The following is a 23,742-nucleotide window of genomic DNA, read 5'->3' on the forward strand; positions in this document are numbered from 1 at the left end:
ACTAGAAGTACATTTACTGTAACATGTTATCTTTAATAAATTCTCCTAATAATTGATTTGGCTTAACCACAAACATGAACATTTCTGATATTAATTTGAAACTTTTCATTGCAATGTGTAAAAAGCAACAATTTCCATGATTGACCAGCCTGAAACTCTTGTAAGAATGGAATCCATAGATGCACATGGCCCCTTAATGACCCTGTAGCAGGAATAATGCATTAGATATGAAAGGGGCAAAGTGTGTGAACTGAATTAAAGTTTATTCACTGTTCTCATGCTATGCTAAAACAACAGACCCTATTCAACCAACCCTATTTTATATGTATTTTTAAGGGAATCTTTATATAAGATAATACATGTATAGAGCTTTAAAAAATAATAATAAGCAGCATCAGTTATCAATCCTAATTTCTTTCAGCCCTACCATACTCCACTCCAGGGGTGTCAAACTCACGGCGTCACTTTGTTGTCATGTGACATATCGTGACTTTTCCCCCCTTTGCTAAACTGGTAGTGGGTCTGGCCAGCACATGACACATCTGGCCCACGGGCCGCGAGTTTGTCACCACTGCTCTACTCCAAGTCTCAGCAAACCTTCTTTGACTGATTTAGTAAGCAAAATGTACTCGGACCTGTGTTGTCCGTGGGTGTGTGTCCTTCAGCTGGCAAGCCTGAAAAAGCACTGGAAACTACATACACAAAAAGAAAACCTTATATAGGCAATCCTTGATACGAATTGGGACCAATGTTTCTATCACTAAATGATGCTATAATAGAGTGAGACCATTCTGCTTAGCAATGACAACCCCAGCAGTTTCAATTGCTGCTTTAGCTGAATCTCATGGTCATTATGCAAGTAAACTGTTTGCTGGCTTCATACAAACAAAGCTAGTGGAAAAGCCAGCAGGATGTTGCAAGTCCCAGACAACAGGCAGGTAAGTGTGAGAAAGAATGAGTGAGAGAGTGTATTGGGGGGGGGGGCAATGAAGGTCAGGGAGGGCACATGAGAAGTGCAGCAATGGTCAGAGAAGGTACGTAAGAGGTGTGATGTGGGTCAGGGATGCACAAGTAACTGGGGCAGCACAAGTGCAGATTGTCTGGGGTCCATGGGTGAGAAAAATTTATCCCATCAACTTGCAACTTTCCTTGTCTGCTTTCCCATTTATTTTCTGGGGAAACCAGAAACCAGCAGGGAAGGTTGCAGGTGGTGATCAAATGATCATGGGGCACTGCAACCGATCATAAGGGAAAACCAGTTGTCAAGCACCCTGATCTCAGTCAAATGACTCTGGGAATGCTGGGTGGCCAGAACTCCAAGAATTGGTCATAATCGGTCATTAAGTGCTTTTGTAACTTCAAATTGTTGACTGATTGTAGATTGAGGGCTATCAGTAGATGTAGTCACCAAGAAGCTCAATTCATAGATATGTTTACTATTTATAATCTATTCTGTTCCTCATACTTTGCCCGATTCTGTATTATCAAGTCATTTTTGAGAACTCTTAATCATTTTTTTCTTCATGACAATCTATCCCTAGTTTATTCTCCCAAGTCTCTCAACAGTACACTATAACTGAGTCTATCCAACTAAGAGGTCATCCTCTTCTTGACTTCCTTCTCCCTTTTCCAAAATTAAAGCCTTTTCCAGAGAGGTAGGCCTTTGCATAATGGGTCTAAAATAGGATATTTACCCATTTCATGTTCTGTGTGGATAGGTAAATAATCCTGGCTCTTGGAATGGAATGTGTATGCACCTTTAAGTCACTTTTTGACTATTCACAACTGTCTGGATAAGTCTTGTAATTTTCTTGGCAACATTTTTGGAAGTGGTTTGCCATTACCTTCTTCCTAGGGCTGAGAAGATGTCACTGGTCCAAGATTACCTAGCTAGCTTTGTGCCTAAGGTGGGACTACAACTCACAACGTCCTGGATTCTAGCCTGATGCCTTAACCATTACACCAAACTAGTAACTAGAACCTGTTACTGATTTTACTTTTTACATTAGTATGCAAAATGGTTCCTTATATTTTTCTATCAAAAAATAGAGCATCTAGCTGGTCTGTTAATAAATAAATTTTGAATTTCATTTAGAAGCTCAGTAGTAAATTTCTGTTTCCAGTCACTTAAGTAAATGAGATTCTAAAGATCTTCTGTTATAGTGATGAACAATAAAACGGAAAGTTCACTAGCTGTATCCAGAGCAGAACTCAAATATTAAATAAAAGCATGAATGCTTTTAGTATTTTGTTAAATCTGAAATCTAATTATGGGAATAATTAGAATTATTCTATAAAAAACTACATCAAAATACATTGATTTTTAATAATACTTTTCTAATTTTATTTTCCATTCTTGCACTTAGCCTTAATCCCACTATCAAGGATCTTTTCTGCAGTGTAATAAATACCTTTTAAAAAGACTATTCTATCATCTATGAGATTACAGAACCAAACCAAAAGAGAGAGCATTGTAAGCATGTTTAAAGAAGAACAGAGCTCACAGAATTTCCCTGTTCATATTCTTCCATTATTTGCATTTTTTTTCCCTTGGAAAATCTCTGAGGCTCCATCTTTGTTATCTTTCCACAAAGAGATTTAAGGTTTCCTTTTCTCTTTCCATTTCCAAAAGCTGATACAGCAAATAAGTTTTTCTCCACTCTGCTGCCAGTTGTTTTCTTGATTTTATTTTGGTTGTATATTCCTTACATTTCATTATGTTGTGAAGTTTTACTATATGAATAGTTCAGTTTTCCAATATAAATCATTTTAGCAATGTATGAAGAGAAGTTGGATTTAAAAATACAGACACTAAATAAAATAATATATAAATTAGTAAAATTGTCATGGTTGAAAACATAAAGATTCGACAAATACTACACAACTTATTCATGGTAAAGAAAACGCATTTACAGTGTGTACAGACTTATCAGAATAGGTGTTGTGAATTTAAGAAAAGGACAAATTGTCCATTTGGAGAATGGAGCATGGTAACTGCTGTAAGAAACTTCTTTAAAAATCCAATTTTTATATATTTATCTTCCCAAAAGCAAGCAAAATTTCAGAATTTCCTTGATTGGAACTTTAATAAATTAGAATCTCAGCAGGGCATGCTTTGCATTGTATCCAGCTACTCTGACCTCACTGTGAATGATGAAGAAAAATGTATTTGAATACAGGGAACTTCTGCAAAAGTATTTGAAAAAAAAGTGAGGAAAAGCCATACAATAAATAGAATTTACTTGGGGTTTATCACCAAGGTATTATTTAAGGCACTAGATTATTAAGCAAGAAACCGAGTTCTAGTTCTGCCTTAATCATGAGACCAGCTGGGTAACCTTAGGCCAGTCACTCTTTCTCAGTCTAGGAAAGAGGCAATGGCGAACCATTTTTGAAAAACCTTGCCAAAAAAATTGCAAGGACTAGTCCAAGTAGCTGTGAGGAGTCAAGGAGGACTTGAAGGTGCATGTACACATACACACACATTATCATCAAGGGAGGAAACCTACACAAACACTTATATATAAAGATCTATATACATGATCTATATACACAAAGACCTATATACACAAAACATATAAGCTGCACATATTACATAGATTTCCCAAAGTTGACCTCAACACATCCATGTAATTTTTTGGCAGCATAGAGAAGTGATATGCAGTGATTTGAGTTAGCAGAGTTGAGGACCAAGCTATCTTCCATTATTTCTTCCAGGCTGGTAAAACCGGGCAGAGCCTCCAAGTCTGCTCTAATAAAGAATGCCATCTAACAGAATATAGAAAGCAAGACTATCTATATTGTGGTGCCTGTTCTCTGGTTTGATATCCTGCCCCAGATATTGATACAGTTCCCATCACGGTGATGCCCTGAATGTTTTTGAAAATATGTCTGTTTTCTCCGGCATCAGGGTAAGGATGGCTGCTTAACAAGTAGGGTTTTGTAGGTATGTTTGTCTTTACATTTCTTGATATCCATGAACAGTTTCTTAATTTTTTTTATTCTTGCTTTTTTTTTTTTTAATTTGATTTATATGCCGCCCTTCTCCGAAGACTCAGGGAGGCTTACAATGCGTTAAGCAATAGCCTTCATACTTTTGTATATTTTATACAAAGTCAGCTTATTGCCCCCACAAACTGGGTCCTCATTTCACCTACCTTAGAAAGGATGGAAGGCTGAGTCAACCTTGAGCCTTGGAGAGATTCGAACCAGCAGTAATTGCAGGCAGCTGTGTTAATAACAGGGTGCTTAGACCACTGTACCATCAAGGCTTTTAAAGTGTAAGCTGCCCAAAATCACTTGGAATCAAGGTGATGTAATTTTTTTATTTTTCTAAGTCATATAGATAAATAAACTTTCCCTCCAATGCCTTTCTTTTTCATTTGTATTATTTAGTTTGTGGATTGCTGAAGAGGTTGTGTAATCAGTAGTAAGTGAAAACATAGTATATAGTAATACTGCCCAAGAAACATGAAAGTGAAGTCACCAAGGGGAGGAAAGTAGATGCATACACATAAATACAAGACAGACACACCCACATTCCTGCATAATGTACATACATAAAGCACATCATTATATATAAATGTATATTTTAGTCTGCCATCAACTTCCAGTGGAACAATAGAATGGATGAAAGAGATTTGTAAATATCTGTCACTTACTTGCTCATTTAATAGAAGTAGCTATCTGGCCAAGAGGCATACCAAAAGTCACCCAACAGAAGCGCTTCTGCTATGGCTATATGGGGGGGGGGGCTATGAATCTAAATAAACATTTTTTTTCTTCCCAGACTACTTAACTTTTCACATTCAACAGGCTAATCTTTGGAGCTGATAATCTGTTTATATTGGTACCCCATCTTCATTTTATCCCTCTAGATTAGATTCTGTCTTCAATATTGCATAAGCAAATTATGAAGATATCCTAAACCAACACATCCTTGAAAAGACAACTCGTTTTACCTGATTTGCTGAGAGGAATTCCTGGTTATTGTCATTCATTCCCATATACATGTTCTCTCCGTCAAACTGGAATGACAGGGGAAAAAAATAATCAAAATGCAAGTATACTGGAACCGTCAATAAATTGCTAAATTCTATAAGCAGCCCATCTAATCGCTTGCTTGATTGACTGTTTGATTTATTGCTGAAAATAATTCTAAATGTTACAGAAATTAGCACAAAATAAACCAAAATCACAGCATGGATCTTACAGAAGTTTCATGTAAACTGGTCTGTAGTTATCCCCAAAAGTTGTATCACCACTGTGTGCAATTGAAAATCAGTATGGTGGAAAGTTTATAAGATTGCATGTATCAATGCATGGACTTTTACTACTGTAAAAGCAGGGAAATAAATTTTATAACTTCTAAAGAAAAATGGGCTGTTTGTAGAAATAATATCATATAAGGAGGATGATTAGGAAATTTAAATAAATTGAAAAACCAGGTCTAAGACACAAAGTCTCATATCACACTTGCATGAAGGAAAACATCTCTTGGCATATATAGATTCTCCATACTAGTTATTATTAAGATAAAGCCCTATCAGAAATTAGGAAAGAACCTTTATGAATAAAAGATGGATCTAAATCACCTTCAGTTTAGAAAACCATAGAATTGAAACTAAATAGTTTGGACCAGATTATCAGAAGATCATCTATTTTGGTATTTCTATATCATGTTACTGGGCCCAAAATATCTGCATTTCTTAAAGTGATCTTGGAGTGAGGTACATGCTAAATGACAAAAGGGTGTCGATTTTGTTTTTAGAAGTAAGGTCCTGTTTGCAGAATTCCTTCCCAGAGATATTCATCTAAAATCTATTTGCTCCAGGTCTTCAATCTTCAAGGTCTTTAAATACAACTTTACTGCTGCTATAATTTCCTTTACTGTTTTGCTGCTTCATTTACTGTGATATTATTATATACAGTATCTTTACTGCAAATTATTGCAGTACTTTGTACTTCCCTTTTCTAACAGATTTGTTTAGTTACTATAGAAATCTTGAGTATTGGGCAACAGAGAAGAAAGGAAGGTAAACAGTAAATTTATTGTCTTCTGTCCTTTCTTATGGGCAGTGAGTTTGGTCATAACAAATGAAGGTTTAATGGCAAAATCTAGCCTGGAGAATCCTTTCAAAGAACAAAAAGTGCATTTATTTTCATTAGTATTTCTCCAGAATCAGCAGTGGTTTTTTTTAAATCTTATATTTATTTAGAGAAAGAAAACTTTAGGATGAATTCACTTGCTATGAAGAAAATGGTATTCTAATTGGTTTTGCTGTTTCTTATATTATTTTTAATATTGTTTGGTGCTTTGTGAGCCACCTCAAGTCATTTCTTTATTATTAAATAATAATTACCATAAATATAAATAATAAAACATTCAATAATTAAAATTAAATGATCAACTGAGGGTTTTGAGCTATGTTTTATATTATAAATTGTGTTTTGTGTTGGGGGCGTGTACTGAGGGAGCTCAACCAATCTCATTGTACGTATGTTGTGCATTGACAATAAAGATTTGGGGGGGGAATTGAAATATAACTATATAATGATTTTCTTACCATGATAAACTTTTATTTGCCAACACAGCAAGTTTTCTGTAAATTTCTATGCTCTGCAAACTTTGACTCCTCATTGATAAAACTTTCATAAAACATTCATAAAAGATAAGAATGTGAATGCAAGTATCAATTATTGAATATTAGATGGAATTCAGTACCAAATCAAAAAAGGAGAGTTGAAATGAATTAAATTGTTGTAATGAAAAATATGCAACAAACATCTAATAAAAGTTTGGAAAATGATTTAGTCATTAAAATAATTTACTCCCATGCAATCCAGTGGAAATAATGTAGCTAAAATTCTTAGAAGGACTAGCTAAGTAACAGGTTTCCAACTTTTTCAGATCACAGAACATGTTAATTTTTTTAAAAAAATCCAACAAACACTGATCAAGAAGCAAAACTCTAGTGATAGAATATTGGCTGCAATTTTTTTCTCCTTAGTTTCTTGCAGAACTATAGGCCACTGCAGAACTGGAAAACTGATCTACAGAATCATTTTTATGGAATGGGTGTGTAAATTGGCATTTGGATTCTTAATTTTCTTTTATTTTCCTTAAATATTCTTGGGGAGTTGTTTAAATGCAAAATTATTTTCTTCCCAAAATTATTGTTTTGCTATTTTACAGTAGTTTCAGTTGGACTTGATAGATACAACTGTCCAGCTATACAGGTAGTCCTCAATTTATCATCTTAATTGAGCCCAAAATTTATGTTGCTAATGAGAAATTTGTTAAGTGAAATTTGTCCCAATTTACGAATTTTCTTGCCACATTTATTAAGTGAATTACTGCAGTTGTTAAATTAGTAACATGGCTGTTAAGTGAATCTGCTTTCCCCAATGAATTTGCTTGTCAGAAGCAGGGGTGCTATTCAGCAGGTTCTGACAGGTTCTAGAGAACCGATAGCGGAAATTTTGAGTAGTTCAGAGAACCAGCAATTACCACCTCTGGCTGACTCCAGAGTGGGGTGGGAATGGAGATTTTGCAATATCCTTTCCCTGCCACACCCACCATGACATGCCCACCAAGACACACCACACCCACTAAGCGAACTGTTGTAAGTTGACGACTATCTGTATTGGAGTTACTATTATAATTTATATACATGCACACACACATACTCATATACCTCCCATACAGATTATTTTTTTTGAAATGTTTGAGGATAATAAGGGAAAGGAAAAATTACAACTGTCATTCCATCAGCAGGTGCTACTTCCATTAGCACATTATTACCTCCTTTCTAGGCATTCATACATTACTCTTGCATTACTTTTTATCATTTCGGACTCTCAACTACTGCAGTTCCCACCAAACAGTTTAGAATTAAAGTTAAGAATTATCTTAGATTTACCAAGAAAGTGGTATAAAGACAAATGAATTCATCTTTCTTTGGAAAGTGAGGAAACTGTCTTTTCTTTTTCTTTTTCTTCTTCTTCTTCTTCTTCTTCTTCTTTTTTTTTTTTTTGAGCTCATATGCTGTTTTCTAACTATATGGACATGGATCAGTAAACGCTACAGATTCAAAGCCACCACAGTTGGTTCTAGCAACTGCTGAGCCTCTAGAAATCAAACTAGAGGATTGCACCAATAGTCAACTTATTTTACTCCACATGAAAGCTATACTTTTGAGCAAAGAAAGTATTAGTGCACATTTTTCAAATCACACATATTCATGTATCTGTTATTTTCCATCTTCAGGAGGCAGTCTAATATCATCACTATTACTTTAGATTTTAGCAGATATGTGTATGCCTTTCTTAACTGTGCTATTTGCTTGAAAGCCAATTCAAACTCTCCCTTTTCATAATTCCAATTTGGTAATACATATCTATTTTATTGCTTTATATGCTATTCTTTCCCTAGCCCAGTAACTATAATGAAGCCTATCTTGGAAATTACTATGCTTCTGATTGCCAAGCAGTGAGGCTGAAAATCAACTCTCAAAATTCAATGAAAACTTCAGAACTTCCTCCCTGAAGATTAGATTTGTTTTAACTCCTGAAAGCAGTAAGAACAAAAAAAAAATTAAAAAACTTGCTGCTAGCTTATTTTTTTCAATTAAATGATTGCAACTTATGCTATAGCCAGATGAATAGATGTATGATGTGTTATCACTCTGTGGCAGAAAGCAGTTGGAGACAATCAGCTTTATAATTGCCCCCTCTTTATGACAGAAACAAAACATTTTAATATTTTCCATTTGTTAAAATGATTTTCTCTTAGTTTTGATTAGAACTATCTCCTCATGTATATAGAGATGCTAATCAATTTCAGGAAATAAGGCTAATACATTTATTATACTCTATTTCCAAGCAAAATTGATCCAATTTATTTTTAATCAACTAAGCATGGTAGACAATAAAAACTTTTCTGTTACTGGCAGGGGAATAGTTCAGAACTATTATGCTAATTATTCTTTCTCCCATGTCACTGATTATTGAAATATATTTTGATATTGCTTTTCTGCCTTTTGCAACAGAAAAAAGTATGGTGATATACCTAATCACCGTACAGCCATGTAATCTAACTATTCTAATTTAATGAGTTAATTACCTATTAATTTGCAACCACACAGTTAACACAAAGTCAATAAGTTAACATCAAAATAGGTTTAGACTAGATATTACATAATATTTCATACTGCAGTGCCTTTCCAGATCTTAAAAATAGATCTTGTTGGTTTTGACAATGCCTACTCTCAAGTGTATGCACATAAATTATATAAATAAATGTTTCTTTAAAAAAATAATAAACAATCAGTTTTTTAAAAAAATTGAAATAATCAAGCTGGTTAAAGAGAACCACATAATGTAGTAGTTAAGTTGCTGAACTAGCAATGGGAAGATTCAGGTTCTAGTTCTCTGTTGTGCATGGAAACCAGGTGGGTACCTTGGTCTAGCCACCCATTCTCAGTCCAAATCAACATCAAGCTCTCCTACAAGCTGACTGATAAAACAATCCTCTCCCCCTCCACCCAAACACACTTTACATCATGCAGCACGTAAACATTACATTGGGCAGTACAGTGTAAAAACAAGTGGTTATTATACATTGGGGAAAATGCTAAGAATATGAAGAACAATTAAGCCAGTTAAAGACCTGAATTTAAAACAAAATATCTCATATGGAAAATTATTATATGCCATTCAGAATTACTTCTTCGTGTGAGATGTGAAGCCACCTTCAAGGTCAAAACATATATGGAATTAATGTTTTTTAAATTAAGCTTTATTGATACCCATTTCCTGAACTTCAAATACATGGATCTTTCCTTTTATTCTCTATTAAACTATCTAGCATTCTATTGAAGATATGCTCAAGTATCTAGATGTTATGAATGCTTTTCTTCCTAATTTTTATTTTGCCATAATGACGTTCTACTGCTGTTCTTACCTGTTGTTTAATAAATGCACAAATATAATATCAGGCAGTATATACCATAGTAAAAACAAAAGGAAATCAGGACACTATAGTCATTATCTCAATGAAGATCTTCATTACTTATGAAAAATTAATGGAAGTGGAAAGAGAAACAAGGATAGAATTATTTACAATTGATAATTACAAAATATAAATGGGGAAAATATTTTAATGGCTTTTCAAGATCAGAAGCAAGATGGGGCATTCCAAGAAAAATATGTACCCCAAATAAAAAGATGTGAGAAAGGTGGCAAACAAACTGAAAATGTGAGATTTCACAAAAAACAGACAAGGGAATGAAGGTGCCGGCAAACTATTCCAATTTGGTGCCCAGTTATGTTGAATATTTCCAATCATTCTCAGACATGAAGAAGGTTGATTTACATATAAAGAAGAAGCAGGGAAAACATATGAAAACAAGAAATTTAAGAAGAAAAAAAGACTACACTGAAATAAAATCTGCTTTGTCTGACAGCACTGCAAAATAGGATAAGCAAGATAAATCAGTCGAATGGTTGAAATATCAAAATAATAAAAAAAAAACTTTTCATCCACATTGCAGTACACCATGCTGCAGACTCAGACATTTAATCTCTATCCTAACTAGTAAATATTGTTCTTATTCATGTTTAGGATACACCAGAAAAAAATAGAAGCAGAGAAGATTTGGAATCCTGAAACTCCAAGAAGCTGGACCAATATAGGAATCTTGAAGCCAACAAATCATTTTGCTTCAGGAAGTTTTCTATACAGAAATATAAGCAGATAAATTGTCTAGTCAGAAATATTGAACTTACTGATTTGTTTTATGCCTGATGTTCAATTTTCTATATCCCCCTATAGAGAAGTCAAGGGCCTGTTTTTATCATTCTTCAGACTGAGTTCCACAAAATCTAAACTATTAAAGTGTCCATAAAGACAAAAAAGGAACAATAACTAACCAAATTTTGGTTTAATTTAAAATATTGCAATATCTTTTAATCTGACTTAGTCTTAAATTTTTTATTTTGTTACTATTACTATGAAAATTGTTTTCTATATAGCTATAGACTTACTGAGGTTGTCTGTAAGCAGAGCAGTACACATATTATGTAATATTATAAATGTAATTACAAATCTCAGGATGCAAAAGCTACTTTGTGCTACCAGACCATAAGAAAGTCAGCAGGGGGCTGCAAATGGCCACCACGTGACATCCTCACTTATTGACCTCTGTGGTCTTCGCTTAACAATGACAAGCGGGACTGTCAGAATTGCCATTCCTAAATGGCTCAGTCACTTATTAATGGCAATTCTAGTACCAATTGTTGTTTGTTAACCAAGGACTACCCGTAGTACCATGGACTGAATTTGAAATGGCCTGAATTTTAACCTAGTTTCTCTTGTAAGCACAGCTATTTTCTTGCTCTTGCATCAAGCAGTGCCCAACTATCTCATTTTCCTTTTATAGCATGGGTGTCCAACCTTTTTGCTTGCCTGTGCCACATTAAGTGAAGAGGAATTTTCTTGGGCTGCATATAAAATATATAAAATAGTTAATGTATATAAATATTGCTGGAAAATGCATAATGTTAAAGGTTTACAATCGTGTGGAGCAGCATTACTAGCTGTCTAGAGCCACATGTAGCCCCTAGATGGACACCCATGCTTGATAGTCTTCAAGATTCTGTATATGCTAATTTCTAGAGAATTTGTCATAGAAATTAGAAGCAAAGTGTGAAACTAATAGAAAGACCAAGATGCTCAACTTTTTAATTAAAACAAAACAATATTCAATACAACTCAGCACTGCACACTAGAGTGTTTTGACTCTGAAACTCTGCCAGAAAAAAATATTTATTCTAGTTTTATCTAAAAATATATACAATCAATTTAACACCCTTCCCTTGAACTGTTGGTTAGATTGAAACTAACTCATTTATACTACAAATATAAGATGGATCCAATTCTATTAAGAGGCTGATTATTACATATCTCAAACTTTTATAAAATGAGACTCAGTCCAAATCTAAGTTTCTCTAACAATAACACATTAGGTGAAAATTATGTTTTCTTTCATTCCCTACTTTGTGCAAGAAACTCTGCATATGTTCTCAATTACATTACTTGAAACACCCGGATTTAGATTCACTTTATTGCTTTCATTTCAAATTTTGGGTGAATGTAATTGTTGCTTTCAATGGTTGGAAACTAATCAAAAAGAGAAGCAACCTGGAATTAAGGAGAAACTTCCTAACAGTGAGGACAATTAACCAGTGGAACAGCTTGCCTTTAGAAATTGTGGGTGCTCCAACACTGGAGGTTTTTAAGAAGAGACCAGACAGTCACTTATCTGAAATGGTACATGTTCTCCTGCTTGAGCAGGGGGCTAGACTACAAGACCTCCAAGGTCCCTTCCAGCTCCTGTTCTGTTCTGTTCTGTTCTGTTCTGTTCTGTTCTGTTCTGTTCTGTTCTGTTCTGGTCTGGTCTGGTCTGGTCTGGTCTGGTCTATTCTGGTCTGGTCTGGTCTATTAATTCTATTATTTCACTTACTAATTTTATCTTTCCTTTTTCCCAAATATATCATTATATTGGACAATTTAGTAGACTGTTATAAAAGAAAAAGTCTCACCAAAAAAGTTCTCTTGGGCAGGAGCTACTTTCACCAAGTGCTGCCTTGTATTCCTAGGACTTTTCACAAGATTCTGTTAGCCTCCAGGTTTCTCAAACTTTGGACAAGTCAACCCTAGAGCTAGGCAATAGAGACAGGTCTTTAGCAGAAAGGCTTAGAAATCCCTGGCTGATCAACCAATTCCACAATAAGATATAGCATATGGTGGCAACCATTATTAATTCATTGAAAGAATGGATTCATCAAAAGAAACAATTATGCTGTTTCATACTGTGGTAACTCTTTGTGTGGTGTGTATTATCGTTTCTTTCACTTGTTGATGAACATTTCCAAATGTCCTTGGACCTAAAAAATTTACACTCCCTACTTCCCCCACACAGCAACAAGGCAAATCTTACAGAAACAATTATTCAGTGCACAGATGAAAGACTACCTGACAATTAAATACTGAAAAATCTAACCTTGAGTTCTATGAAAGAAAGAAAAATGGCTTATAAATAAGACAGAAACCAGCTTTACGGATTTTTTTAAGGGGTTGAGTTGAGAAAATAGAAAGTAAGTACAAAAGCAACATTAGTCCAAAAGTAATCCTAAAGAAATAGTATTCTTCATTTGAAAAATTAGTTTTCTTGTCCCTGGCTTTAGATGCAACTCTGTGGAACAATAAAACCACTTACTTTAGAAAAGCAAAGGGCCAATTTGATGCACCATTGTAACTAAATGAGCCGATTTAGAAAGCTTACAAATAGATAAACTACAAACTTTATCACCCTGGAGGGCAGAACTTCTTCAAACAATATTCTTGACCTTAACCTATCTCATCTAATTCCATTGGATTTAGTTAAAAGGGGAAAGTCATACTGCAAAGAAATGAATTCTCCAAGAAGTAAGTAAAATTAAATATTTTTAATAGTATTGAATGACATCCAAAAAAATTATAAAGGAGACATAAATGTTATGTGCTGCTGCAGATATATTCAAATGACAAGCAGAATATATTGTTTCAAAGTGTGTTGGCAAAGATTCAGAAAAGCACACAAAAAAGCCCTTTAGATAAGCCCTTTCAAGCAGTATTACTGCAACTATGTTAAAATCTGCTCTAAGAATAACTCCTAGAGACAATCAACACTTTTCAACATACATACAACACTTCTTTTGAAGTTTAAATATTTTTTACTAGGGTAATAAATGCAGGTTATAAGCAATATAAACAGCTATGAAATGTTAAGCATATTTATGGCATGGTATCTTACTGGCCCACCATCAAAATAGTGTTTTTTATTTTAATCACAAGTAAAGCAAAAACATGTATGTCCCCTTCTGGTTTTTATATTCTTTGAAAACAAAAAAATTCGATGATATATCTTGTGACATACTGATTAGGAAATCAGTTGGGCTGAATGGAAATTCTATTAGGTGTCTCACAGCTAGTCAGCAATATTCAGAGCTGCCTTCAACCTTTCCCCATTAATGGAATGAGTTATTGAATAGGGTGCTACAAGGGTCAGTCCTAGATATTCTTCAATCTTTGTATTTGCTAATTTCACAGTTTCAAATTAAAGTATCCCCCTCAAACTGCTTTCTTACAGAAACACATTAAATGAAGCTTTTTTACCATGTCTTGGGGGACATAATTCCATTGCACAAAGTTCTTTTTTCTTAACATTCAATATTATCAAGAACAGTATTGCTTTTTATTCATTTACTTTAAAGCCACATGTTAAGTGGTAAGTGTACTGACTTGGATTTGTGAAGAGATATTATTTTAACACAATGACATTAAATGTTTAACTGCATGTCATTCTTCCTTTTTCTTCTATCATTTCCTATTGCTTTGGTTTCTTCTGAATAACTCATACTTCAATTATTATATTCCAATCATGGGTTTCTTCCCATCATGACTCCTTATAACTTTTAAGACATACTTGCCTTCATATACTAAGTCTTCAAGCTCATTCTGCTTATTTCCCATGCTGTGAACATTCATATATAGACTATCAAGATCATAAATTTTATGAGTCAAAGTTCTTTCTACTTCTTTAGTAGCTCTCACTTTCAAAATGCACAAGTTTTTATCAGAGATCCTTAATCAGGGATTGTGTCTCCAACTCTACTGGATTCTCTTTTAAATCTTGATCAAACTTCCCTTGCTTTGGCCACACATACTTTACAATTTTTTGTGAGGTACAACCCATATCATGCCAACAGTATACAATTTGTTTAACCCAAACCTTGGTCCACAAACCCTTCTATATTGTCAGTCATTCACTTGCACTGCAGACCTCAGCTCAAGTAGTATCAAATTCTGCCCATCACATTTTAAGGTGGATTCAGATGAATTAGAACATGTGTAAAGAATGACAATTGAAATTATCAGAAATTAAGATTGAAGGAACTGTATATATTCAGCCTTGGGTACAGAACATTGAGTAGTTGTCAATAACACCTTGTAAGTACTTTAAATGGCATGAGTGAAAAGAAAACTGTGTCATGCTCTCTCTTGTCCTAAAAGGGAATAACAAATTAACGTTGGAAGAAATAGACTCTGAATGAATGTTAAAAATAGTTCAATGTTAAAGCCAGTAAAAGAGAAACAGCATACACCACTGATATCTTCCAGCATAGGATGTTTAGATATTTATCATAGATGTTTTAAAATGGATTCTTGCACTGAGAAAGGATTTCCTAGCTTATTTTAGTCCTTTCTGTTCTGTGGTTCTATGATTCCGTAATAAGATTTACAGTACAATTCTATAAGATCTGCTTGGATACAAATCCCATACATTTCAATATATCTTAATCCCCTCACGAAAAAGCATGCATTCAATTGTATGTTTAATCAAAAAGGTTTAATTTATCAATGCCACGTTCATTTTTAATGTACTCAACGATTATGAAAAAGTTTTGTACCCTGAGTTCATTTTCACTGTCAAAGTATCATTGCATGATAAAGAAATTTTGAGATTGTTTTTCCTTACAAAATAAGAAAATATGGACTTTTATAAATTCATAGTAAAATACAAATGTTCAACTGATAGAGACGTCTTCTACTCAGGGAGCAACTGCCTTGGGTGCCCCATGTAGAGTGATAACAGCCATTCAAAGAACAGTTTAGTATCTGAAATATTCAGATTGATATTCATATTTCAAAGTTTTATTTCAGTGCTTTTTCCTCTACAAAGCTGTTCACTAGTAGTTTAATTTCAATGAACAAAACACAGAAATATTTAAAAAAAACACTAACAAAGGATGTAGGGAGGAAGTAGAGGAAGGGCTTGTGGCTTCTCAAAGTCTTTACATCACCTTCTCCTCTACCTTGTCTCTCCTACTTTGAAATAGTATTCAAACAGTATACAGTTATGACAGTAAGCACCTTAAAAATAAAAACACTATGGTGTTATCTAAAGTTAGGTAGATTAAAATCCATTCCAACACACACACACACACACACACACACACACAGAGGGAGGGAGGGAGGGAGAGAGAGAGAGAGAGAGAGAGAGAGAGAGAGAGAGAGAGAGAGAGAGAGAGAGAGAGAGAGAAGAAGAAGAAGAAGAAGAAGAAGAAGAAGAAGAAGAAGAAGAAGAAGAAGAAGAAGAAGAAGAAGAAGAGGAGGAGGAGGAGGAGGAGGAGGAGGAGGAGGAGGAGGAGGAGGAGGAGGAGGAGGAGGAGGAGGAGGAGGAGGAGGAGGAGGAGGAGGAGGGAGGGAGGGAGGGAGGGAGGGAGAGGGCGGCAGGAAGAAAGAAAATGGAAGAACATTTCAGAAAGTATTTTTTCCAACAATTCAGTTAAACGTAAATATGTATAAAATAATCACAATGCTCATGAAGTTCATAGTATTGTGAAACACATATATACCTACAATCAGGCAAGAAGAAAATATATGTTATTAAGACAAAATAAACATAACATGAAATTTTTTCAATAAAAATGGAATATGTGCCATCAGCAAAGTGTTTAGAATCAAAATAGTGTGGCAGAAACAGAAAAGCAAAAATTAAGCTTTTTCCCTAGAAAGCACCATATATTTTCTCTTCCTGGGTCTCTCAAACTCCATCAAAATTATTTTACTACTACTGTTCTGGAAGAAAAAAAAAATAGCAAAAAGCACTGAGCGCTAGGAAGAGGTCCTACCAAATATTATATGAAAAATCCTTCTCCTAAGCATTGAAACTTTAGATTTCTGATAAATCAATTCACTGAGATTAGAAGCCTTGCACTATTTTTCATGTCTAATCTGTGACTTGACAAACAAAATACATCTCGCCAACCATGCATCGTGAACAAACGATCATTAATAGTTCGTTCATTTATATAGCTTGCTACAAGAGCAAAAAAAAAAGTTGCTGAGTTCCTGGCAAGTCACAATAAATTACTTGGGTTTTGGTTCAGTAAGTAACACATTGTGCAGATCACAAGCTACCTCCTTTACTTTTTTTCAGTAAAATATTTTTGGAAAATAACAAAAGAACAAACAAGCTTTAGTAACAATGGTAATGATTTCATATCTGTACAGTATCTGCAAATCGCAGGAAATGGAGGATATGTATATACACAGAGAAAATATGCATAGAAGAAAAAATCCACAGTTGCCAATAGTTAACAATATTAACTGACACCATTCAGAAATATTTTTTTCCCTCTCTCAAAATTAAAGCACTAACAATGCAAGATTATACGAACAAACTGACTGTCGGCATTTGAATATATACTACTTTTTAGGGATGAATATCATGAACGTCTGGCATTCCTTCTTCAGGTTCCTGGCATTCCTTCTTCAGGTTCAACTGCCTCTTATCTGACCATTGCCTAGTCTGCAGCTCTTTCTCCTGTTTCCCAAGTTCATTCCCATTCACAGTCCCTCAAGTACCTGAGCCTTATCCCATGTAAGACTTTAGAAATAAGAGTCTAGTACCTTGAATATTACTGGAAAACAAATTGGCAACCAGTACAGCTTGTAAAGCAGAAGTATATCTCAGCATATCAAAGCATTCGCTTCACTGTTACGTTCTCAATTAGTTGAAGCCTTTGGGTGGTCTTCAAGGGCAGACCCATGTGGAGCAAATTGCAATAGGTTGTGACCAGAACATTAGTGTTCTGACCTAGGCTTCCTGATATTAATAAAAAGCACACAATTAGTCCCAAACCCCCCTTTTTTTAATTTTAATGGCTGTGAATTCCTTCCATTCACAGCACGTGCTGAATCACCAAGACTTTATAAATAGTCCAACAGAAGTCTGCCACAGTCCTTCGGATAAGGCTGGTAAACACCCACCTTTATTTTCTTTGACACACTGCCAAAGACCTAATTGGCAATTAACTTGGCAAGGCCACATGGAAACACAGAGTCAAAAATGGAGCATCAAAGTACAAACGGACACCATCCACAAAGTTGCTTCCTACAAAGGCCCATATGCCTTTGCTCTTCTTTTATGTCTTATGGGAGGGGCCAATCATCTCCAAGCCTTACTCCCGAGTCGTCCCTTTTGTTTTAACTGCTCTTGCCTTCTGGCAGCTCTGTGCATGTGCGCACTAGGAACAGGCTCCCCATTTCTCTGCCTCTCTGATGTCCGACTCTGGAGGCTTCAGAGTTCGCACATAACTCCCAGATGCCCCTGGCCACATCTCTGCCTCTGACACAGAGCCCTCATCCGAGCCTTCCCCAGGCTCCAGGACTGGCCCATGTTCCTTCCCAGCCTCCTCATTGTCCGACTCTGCTGCCAGCTCCACAGGCTGCTGGTGGACCACAACAATTAGTGGTTGTCTGCAAGGACCCTCAGTCTAAGAAAGGAAGCAACTGGTCCACCAGATGAAGCTGCCACCTGCTTATCAAGTGGGAACTGGAAATCCAGGAAGTTCCTCAAATTGTAAAACTACCCTTGAATAGGGAACTGGGCCAAGAGATGCTGCCAAGGTATAGTCAGATAAGGATTAGCATAGTTTGCAACTGAATTGTGGGTGGACCAAAAGGCTCAGAAGAGACCCTCCCTGGTTTTCTCAGGTGATGGGGGGAAAATTGTATTTTCAGACATGCAAGACTGATTTTACTCTTACAAGGTAGAACAGATTATTCTATTTTATTATAAAGCTACCCTTACAAAATCTTGCAATCTGTCTATATAGAACTGGTAGAACTTAAAGAAATCCCAATTCAACCAGTAATGCTTGGTAAGTTGCTTGAAATGTTATCGACTGCCTTGGTGGTTCAATAATTAAACACAGAGGGAGGGAGGGAGGTGAGAGGAGGAGAGAGAGGGGGGAGGGAGGGAGGGAGGGAGAGAGAGAGAGAGAGAAAGGTTGTTCTGAAAAGCTATGAAGCCCCCCCCCGCCATTAATTTACCAAGTTCTTTTGGATCCTTCAGGCAAAATAAAATCTCGAAATACGCTGATGGAATTAGGCTATGAGCTAGATTGGTGGTCATACAATCAGATCCAATCTAGGACAGCTCAGGATAAAAACAAAGGAGGAATCTATAATTCCCTACAGGAACTTGATAAGATCTTGTTGGGGAAAGATGAGAAGGTATTATCCAAACTGTATCAATTCCTCTTAATGGATTGGATTGGAGAGGAGGTCATCAAGGACTCAATGATTGCCTGGGGGAGAAATTTGGGATACTCGATTGAACTTGAAAAATGGGAAGAAATTTGGGGGAAAACCTTAAAATTAACAATGTCGGTTTCCTATAAGGAAAATATATACAAAATGCTGTATAGATGGCACCTGCCCCCGGCTAGATTATCGAAGATGTTCCTGGGAACCTCTCCGGTTTGTTGGAAATGCAATGCTGCTATGGGAACTTACTTTCATAGTTGGTGGACCTGTCCCCGAGCAAAAGAATATTGGGCTAGAATTCAAAAATGGATTTTAGAAATCATAGGATGTAGAATAGATTTGAACCCGGAAATGTTTTTACTAGGCGTGAAACCAGAGAACTTAAACAAATATAATTGGTATCTCGCTCTCCACATCATCATTGCAGCCAGGATCTCGTTCGCACAAGAATGGAAATCCAAAAATATCCCATCGGAGGCTACGTTAATTGCTAAGATCATGGACTGTGCAGAAGCAGACAAGCTTACTGGACTTTTGCGAGATAAACAAGAATCAGGGTTATATAGGAGCTGGGACAGATGGTATGCTTGGCTGCAAAAAAAGAATTCTTAAAAAGAGTGAAAATATTAATCTTAATGTGAACGTGGGTAAATATTTATAGGAGCATTGCATGACAGTTGAGAATTTTCTCTCCTGGATAAACTTTTCTTTCTTTTGATGAGTTGGCTTAATGGAGGTTTGTACTTTCTCTAGGCGAAAATTGATACTTTAAAACTCTATATGTATTATATTACTCTCTGCAATTCTATCCATATTGTTATACTTCTTTTTTCTGTATTTTTTAAATAATTTTCAATAAAATTAAAAAAAAAAAAAGCTATGAAACCGGAGAATGAAATGTGACCTTTATTCAAATCTAACTATACAATTCAACTGCCTTTAAAATTAAGATGTGATATCCAATGAGCCAAAACTATAATCTTCCTTTAATCTTTATAAACAAAGTCTTCTATAACTGAAACAGTTGCTAAACAGAACTGTTTATCAGCACTAGTCCTCATGCTTTGATGTTTTGTTCCATATGCAGTAGAATGTATATCTTCATGGACAGAAAGCTTGATTTGAAAAAAAATAAACTGTCTGTAAAAGCACAGATTAAATACTGAATTTAGAACTTTTGGGGTGATGCCTAGAAGATCCATCATGAATGAGAAGAAACAGAAAGACCCTGGTAAACAAAAATGCAAATAAAGGAATGCCCAGTGTAATACTGAGATTTTTCAATAGATCCTATAAGTAATCATCTTAAGTTTGAAGCTTAAAAATGAGTAGAGATAGTCTACATGATTGTCTTAAATTAAAGAAAGGTTCTTTAATACTTCAAACATGAAATAATTAATTATATATTGAACTTTCACATACAGGAATTTGTTTCATTCAGTATCTATTACTAACAAAATATAGGCTTTTTCTACTATTAGGGTCCCACTGTTTTTGGCATGTTTTTAGATCTGTTGTATATTTCAACTTAGACATCCAGATACCTATATTGCCATTTTGATTACCTTATAGGCAGTCCATAGAGATTGTTTACTATAGAACCGCATACTCAATTTTAAGTGAGAGTTAACGTTAAGGTTAAGTTTAAAGTGAGGCATAACACTAAAAATGTGGTTTCTTTACCTCAGCTGTGGTTTATTTATATGACTACCTGATTTTTTTTTTTAGCTTGACTAAACTCAATATGAAAAAATAGTTTGAAACTGGCTTGTGAAATTTGATTTGTGCTCATTGTCACATGTGAATTTAGAAACATAGAACTTCTACAGGAATAGAATTCTGTAAGAGCAAATACCACCCTCAATATTTAATCTGTTTTCTAAATAACAATTAATACTTTTGTAGAGGTGGCTTCTCCTGAAATTTTAGGGCGGCTACATGGAAGGCCTATATTTTTCTCCTTTATTTTATTCAAGTAAGCTAATTTATGAATATGTCTAATAATGCCTAAATTCTTCTCAAAGCTTACCTTTGTGCCAATTTTATTTTTATGTTTTTGTTTACATGGGTTTCATTCTTATGCAAAACGTTTTGTGTGTGTGTGTGTGTGTTTGAAGAGGGGGGGACGACAATGCTACATTCTTCCTTAGTCCAATCAACAAGTCTTAAACTTTAAAAGAGAGCAATGAGTTTAAAATAATGCATTGATTGTATTGATCTTATCTGGAAGAGACCTAAATGGAAGAGCACAGTTAACTGACTTAAACAAAACAATGATAATTAGAAGCACATCTTAATGCTGATATTTAGCAAAACAAAGCTTATTTTTGAATGGCGTTCCTAAGTAAAGATTTGGTTGACTTGCCCAGAGAAAAGTGAAGCCTTTCAGTAAAAACTCTTGTACTCTTTGTCTTGCAAACTTTTCACCCAAAACAAGCTAAATTCTGAAGGCAAATGGTTTTTGTGATGCATTCTTATGCACATTATCTGGAATTAAGGGTGATATATTTGCTTTCTTTAAGCAAGTGTACACTGCAGCCAAATCTAATTTAATTTAATAAGAATTCCAGCTTAAATTATTTCATCATAATCATAAACACTGTACAATAAAATAACGGTATTTCATCACAGGGATAGAGCAGTACATTGTGATATGCAGGCAGCCAAATTTACTTGAATATCAAACAGGTATAATTTTCTACTGATTTTCAACTGTAAAGCAGGTAGACTTAGCATACTTAGAAAACACTTTTTTTAAAAAAAATAGCCTGTTCCCTTTTCCTCTGGTAATGGACTACATTCTTATAATGCCAGCTACTGTTTGGCCACTGAAAAAAATGGTTTTAATACCAAAGTGTAAAAATCCAAATGACTACTAGATGGCAACAAGGAGACAAAAAAGTAGTCCAGTAGGACTTCACAGTAGTCCTATTTTAACAAAAGTGTGCACCTGACCTATCCAAAACATGCTGTCCCAGGTGCTGTATAGAGAACAAGATGACACTTACCATCCATAGTAATGTTAAAAGGAAACTTCAACACAGAAAGAAAGCAAACAAGATGGAGGATGAAGAAACAGTTGTGCCATCTGCTTAATTACATCTGGATAAAGGACGGTTGTTAAAAATGTTGTGTTATTATTACTAGATATTGTGAAACAATTTGAAAGATATTCTAGGATATGTGCTAATTTGTGCTACAGTGGTCAGATAAAATTCTAGGTTCATTTTAGGTTTGGGAAATAAGAGTTATCATTGTGTTTGATATAAACACTGATAGGACACTGAGATTAAGCAAGTGAATGGTTTTGAAAGTGGAATTTTGTTGAAATGGATAAAGGGACAGTATTTTTAAAAAGAAATGTAATAGAAAAAAAAGTTACATGACTTGGAAAATGAACAACCTAGAAAAGGAAATAATAATGATTTAGTTTTATGCTGTTGCTCTACTGACAACAGAAGATAAGATTCAGTGCTAGAATGATAGTCTACAATCCTAGATATATTTACTAGGAATATGTCCAGTGTAAGTTATGGGTTTTATTTCTGAATAAGACACATGTAGGGTTGCCTGTCAATGTTCTACCCCAGAATATTACATCTGTATTTAGTGCAACCTTTTGGGCAGTGCAGATTTGCCATGGAAAAGGGTAGTTTTGCAGGAGTGAGTTCAATATAGTGCAGATTCGTTAATAAAATTGTGACTTGTTGATGACATCCTAAGAAAGCCCTGCAAATGCTACAGATCACCTCCTTGCATAGTGTGCTGTGACAGAAGGCAGATGATAAACAATAGCAGCCACGTGCTAGTAACTGAAAGAGAAGGAAAAAGGAAGGTATGAAAACAATGGTAAAGTGGAAAAATATGCACAGTAGTAGTCCCTGCTGACTACTGCACCACTGCACCACTCTAAAGACAACAGCATTCCCCAAAACAGATCATGACAGCTTCCACAAATGGTGGTTTGGAGTGAAGACATTTGTATAGTCAGAGAAAGATTATAGTTAGCAAGAGGTTGAAGTGCTGTTAGTTTTATGATTGATCAATGTGTTTCTAACTTATGCTGTTACAACCTCTCACTTGGGCTATTATAATGTGCTCTACATGAGGCTGCCTTTGAAGATCACGTGGAAGATTCAGTTAGTTCAGAATGCCACAGTTTGGTTGTTAATGGACAGTTGCTGCTGTAAGCACTTTGCACCTGTGCTTCAGATTCTGCACTGGCTTCCTATAAGTTTCTGTGTGCAATTCAAATAAATATTTTTCACTTGCAAAGCCATATGTAGCTTGTCACTAAGATATTTCCAGGACTGTCTCTTCCACTCAATTTTGACCCACCTAAGGCAACACTCTTAGGATAATCTATTAGTAGCCTCTCATTTCCATAAGATTCAGATGATGTACACCCACAAATAGGTGTACATTTCTATGTGCTACCAATATAATGGAATTCCATCTTTCCTGAAATCTGATCAGCTCCTACCTTGTTAGGTTTCAGGAAATTATTAAAAATATAACTTTTTAAGACAGTCTTTGATTTAGAGAGGTCACCATCTATTTTTATTGTTTTCTGATTTTATTTT

The 23,742-nt window shown here is 35.1% G+C and overlaps 1 protein-coding gene across 11 annotated transcripts in view; it reads right to left on the reverse strand.

Annotated features, from left to right (window-relative positions):
- The window catches only part of TOX2 (TOX high mobility group box family member 2), a 261,657-nt gene that overhangs the window by 152,746 nt on the left and 85,169 nt on the right, over positions 1–23,742 (reverse strand). For 6 of the 11 annotated variants that reach the window (XM_087889233.1, XM_034414059.3, XM_034414062.3 and 3 more), the window contains one exon: positions 4,962–5,027. The exons of 2 other annotated variants lie outside the window; for them this stretch is intronic. In XM_087889233.1, the coding sequence (XP_087745359.1) occupies positions 4,962–5,012 (51 nt within the window). In that variant the 5' untranslated portion in view covers positions 5,013–5,027. Of the gene's footprint in view, positions 1–4,961; positions 5,028–7,922; positions 7,942–12,603; positions 12,724–23,742 lie in introns of those variants that run through there. 3 more of the 11 variants (XM_034414055.3, XM_060689689.2, XM_034414061.3) reach the window with 2 other exon arrangements.

The sequence above is a fragment of the Pantherophis guttatus genome, chromosome 3 (genome assembly GCF_059756535.1).
Source record: "Pantherophis guttatus breed Tessera chromosome 3, ASM5975653v1, whole genome shotgun sequence".
Classification (NCBI taxonomy): domain Eukaryota; kingdom Metazoa; phylum Chordata; class Lepidosauria; order Squamata; family Colubridae; genus Pantherophis; species Pantherophis guttatus.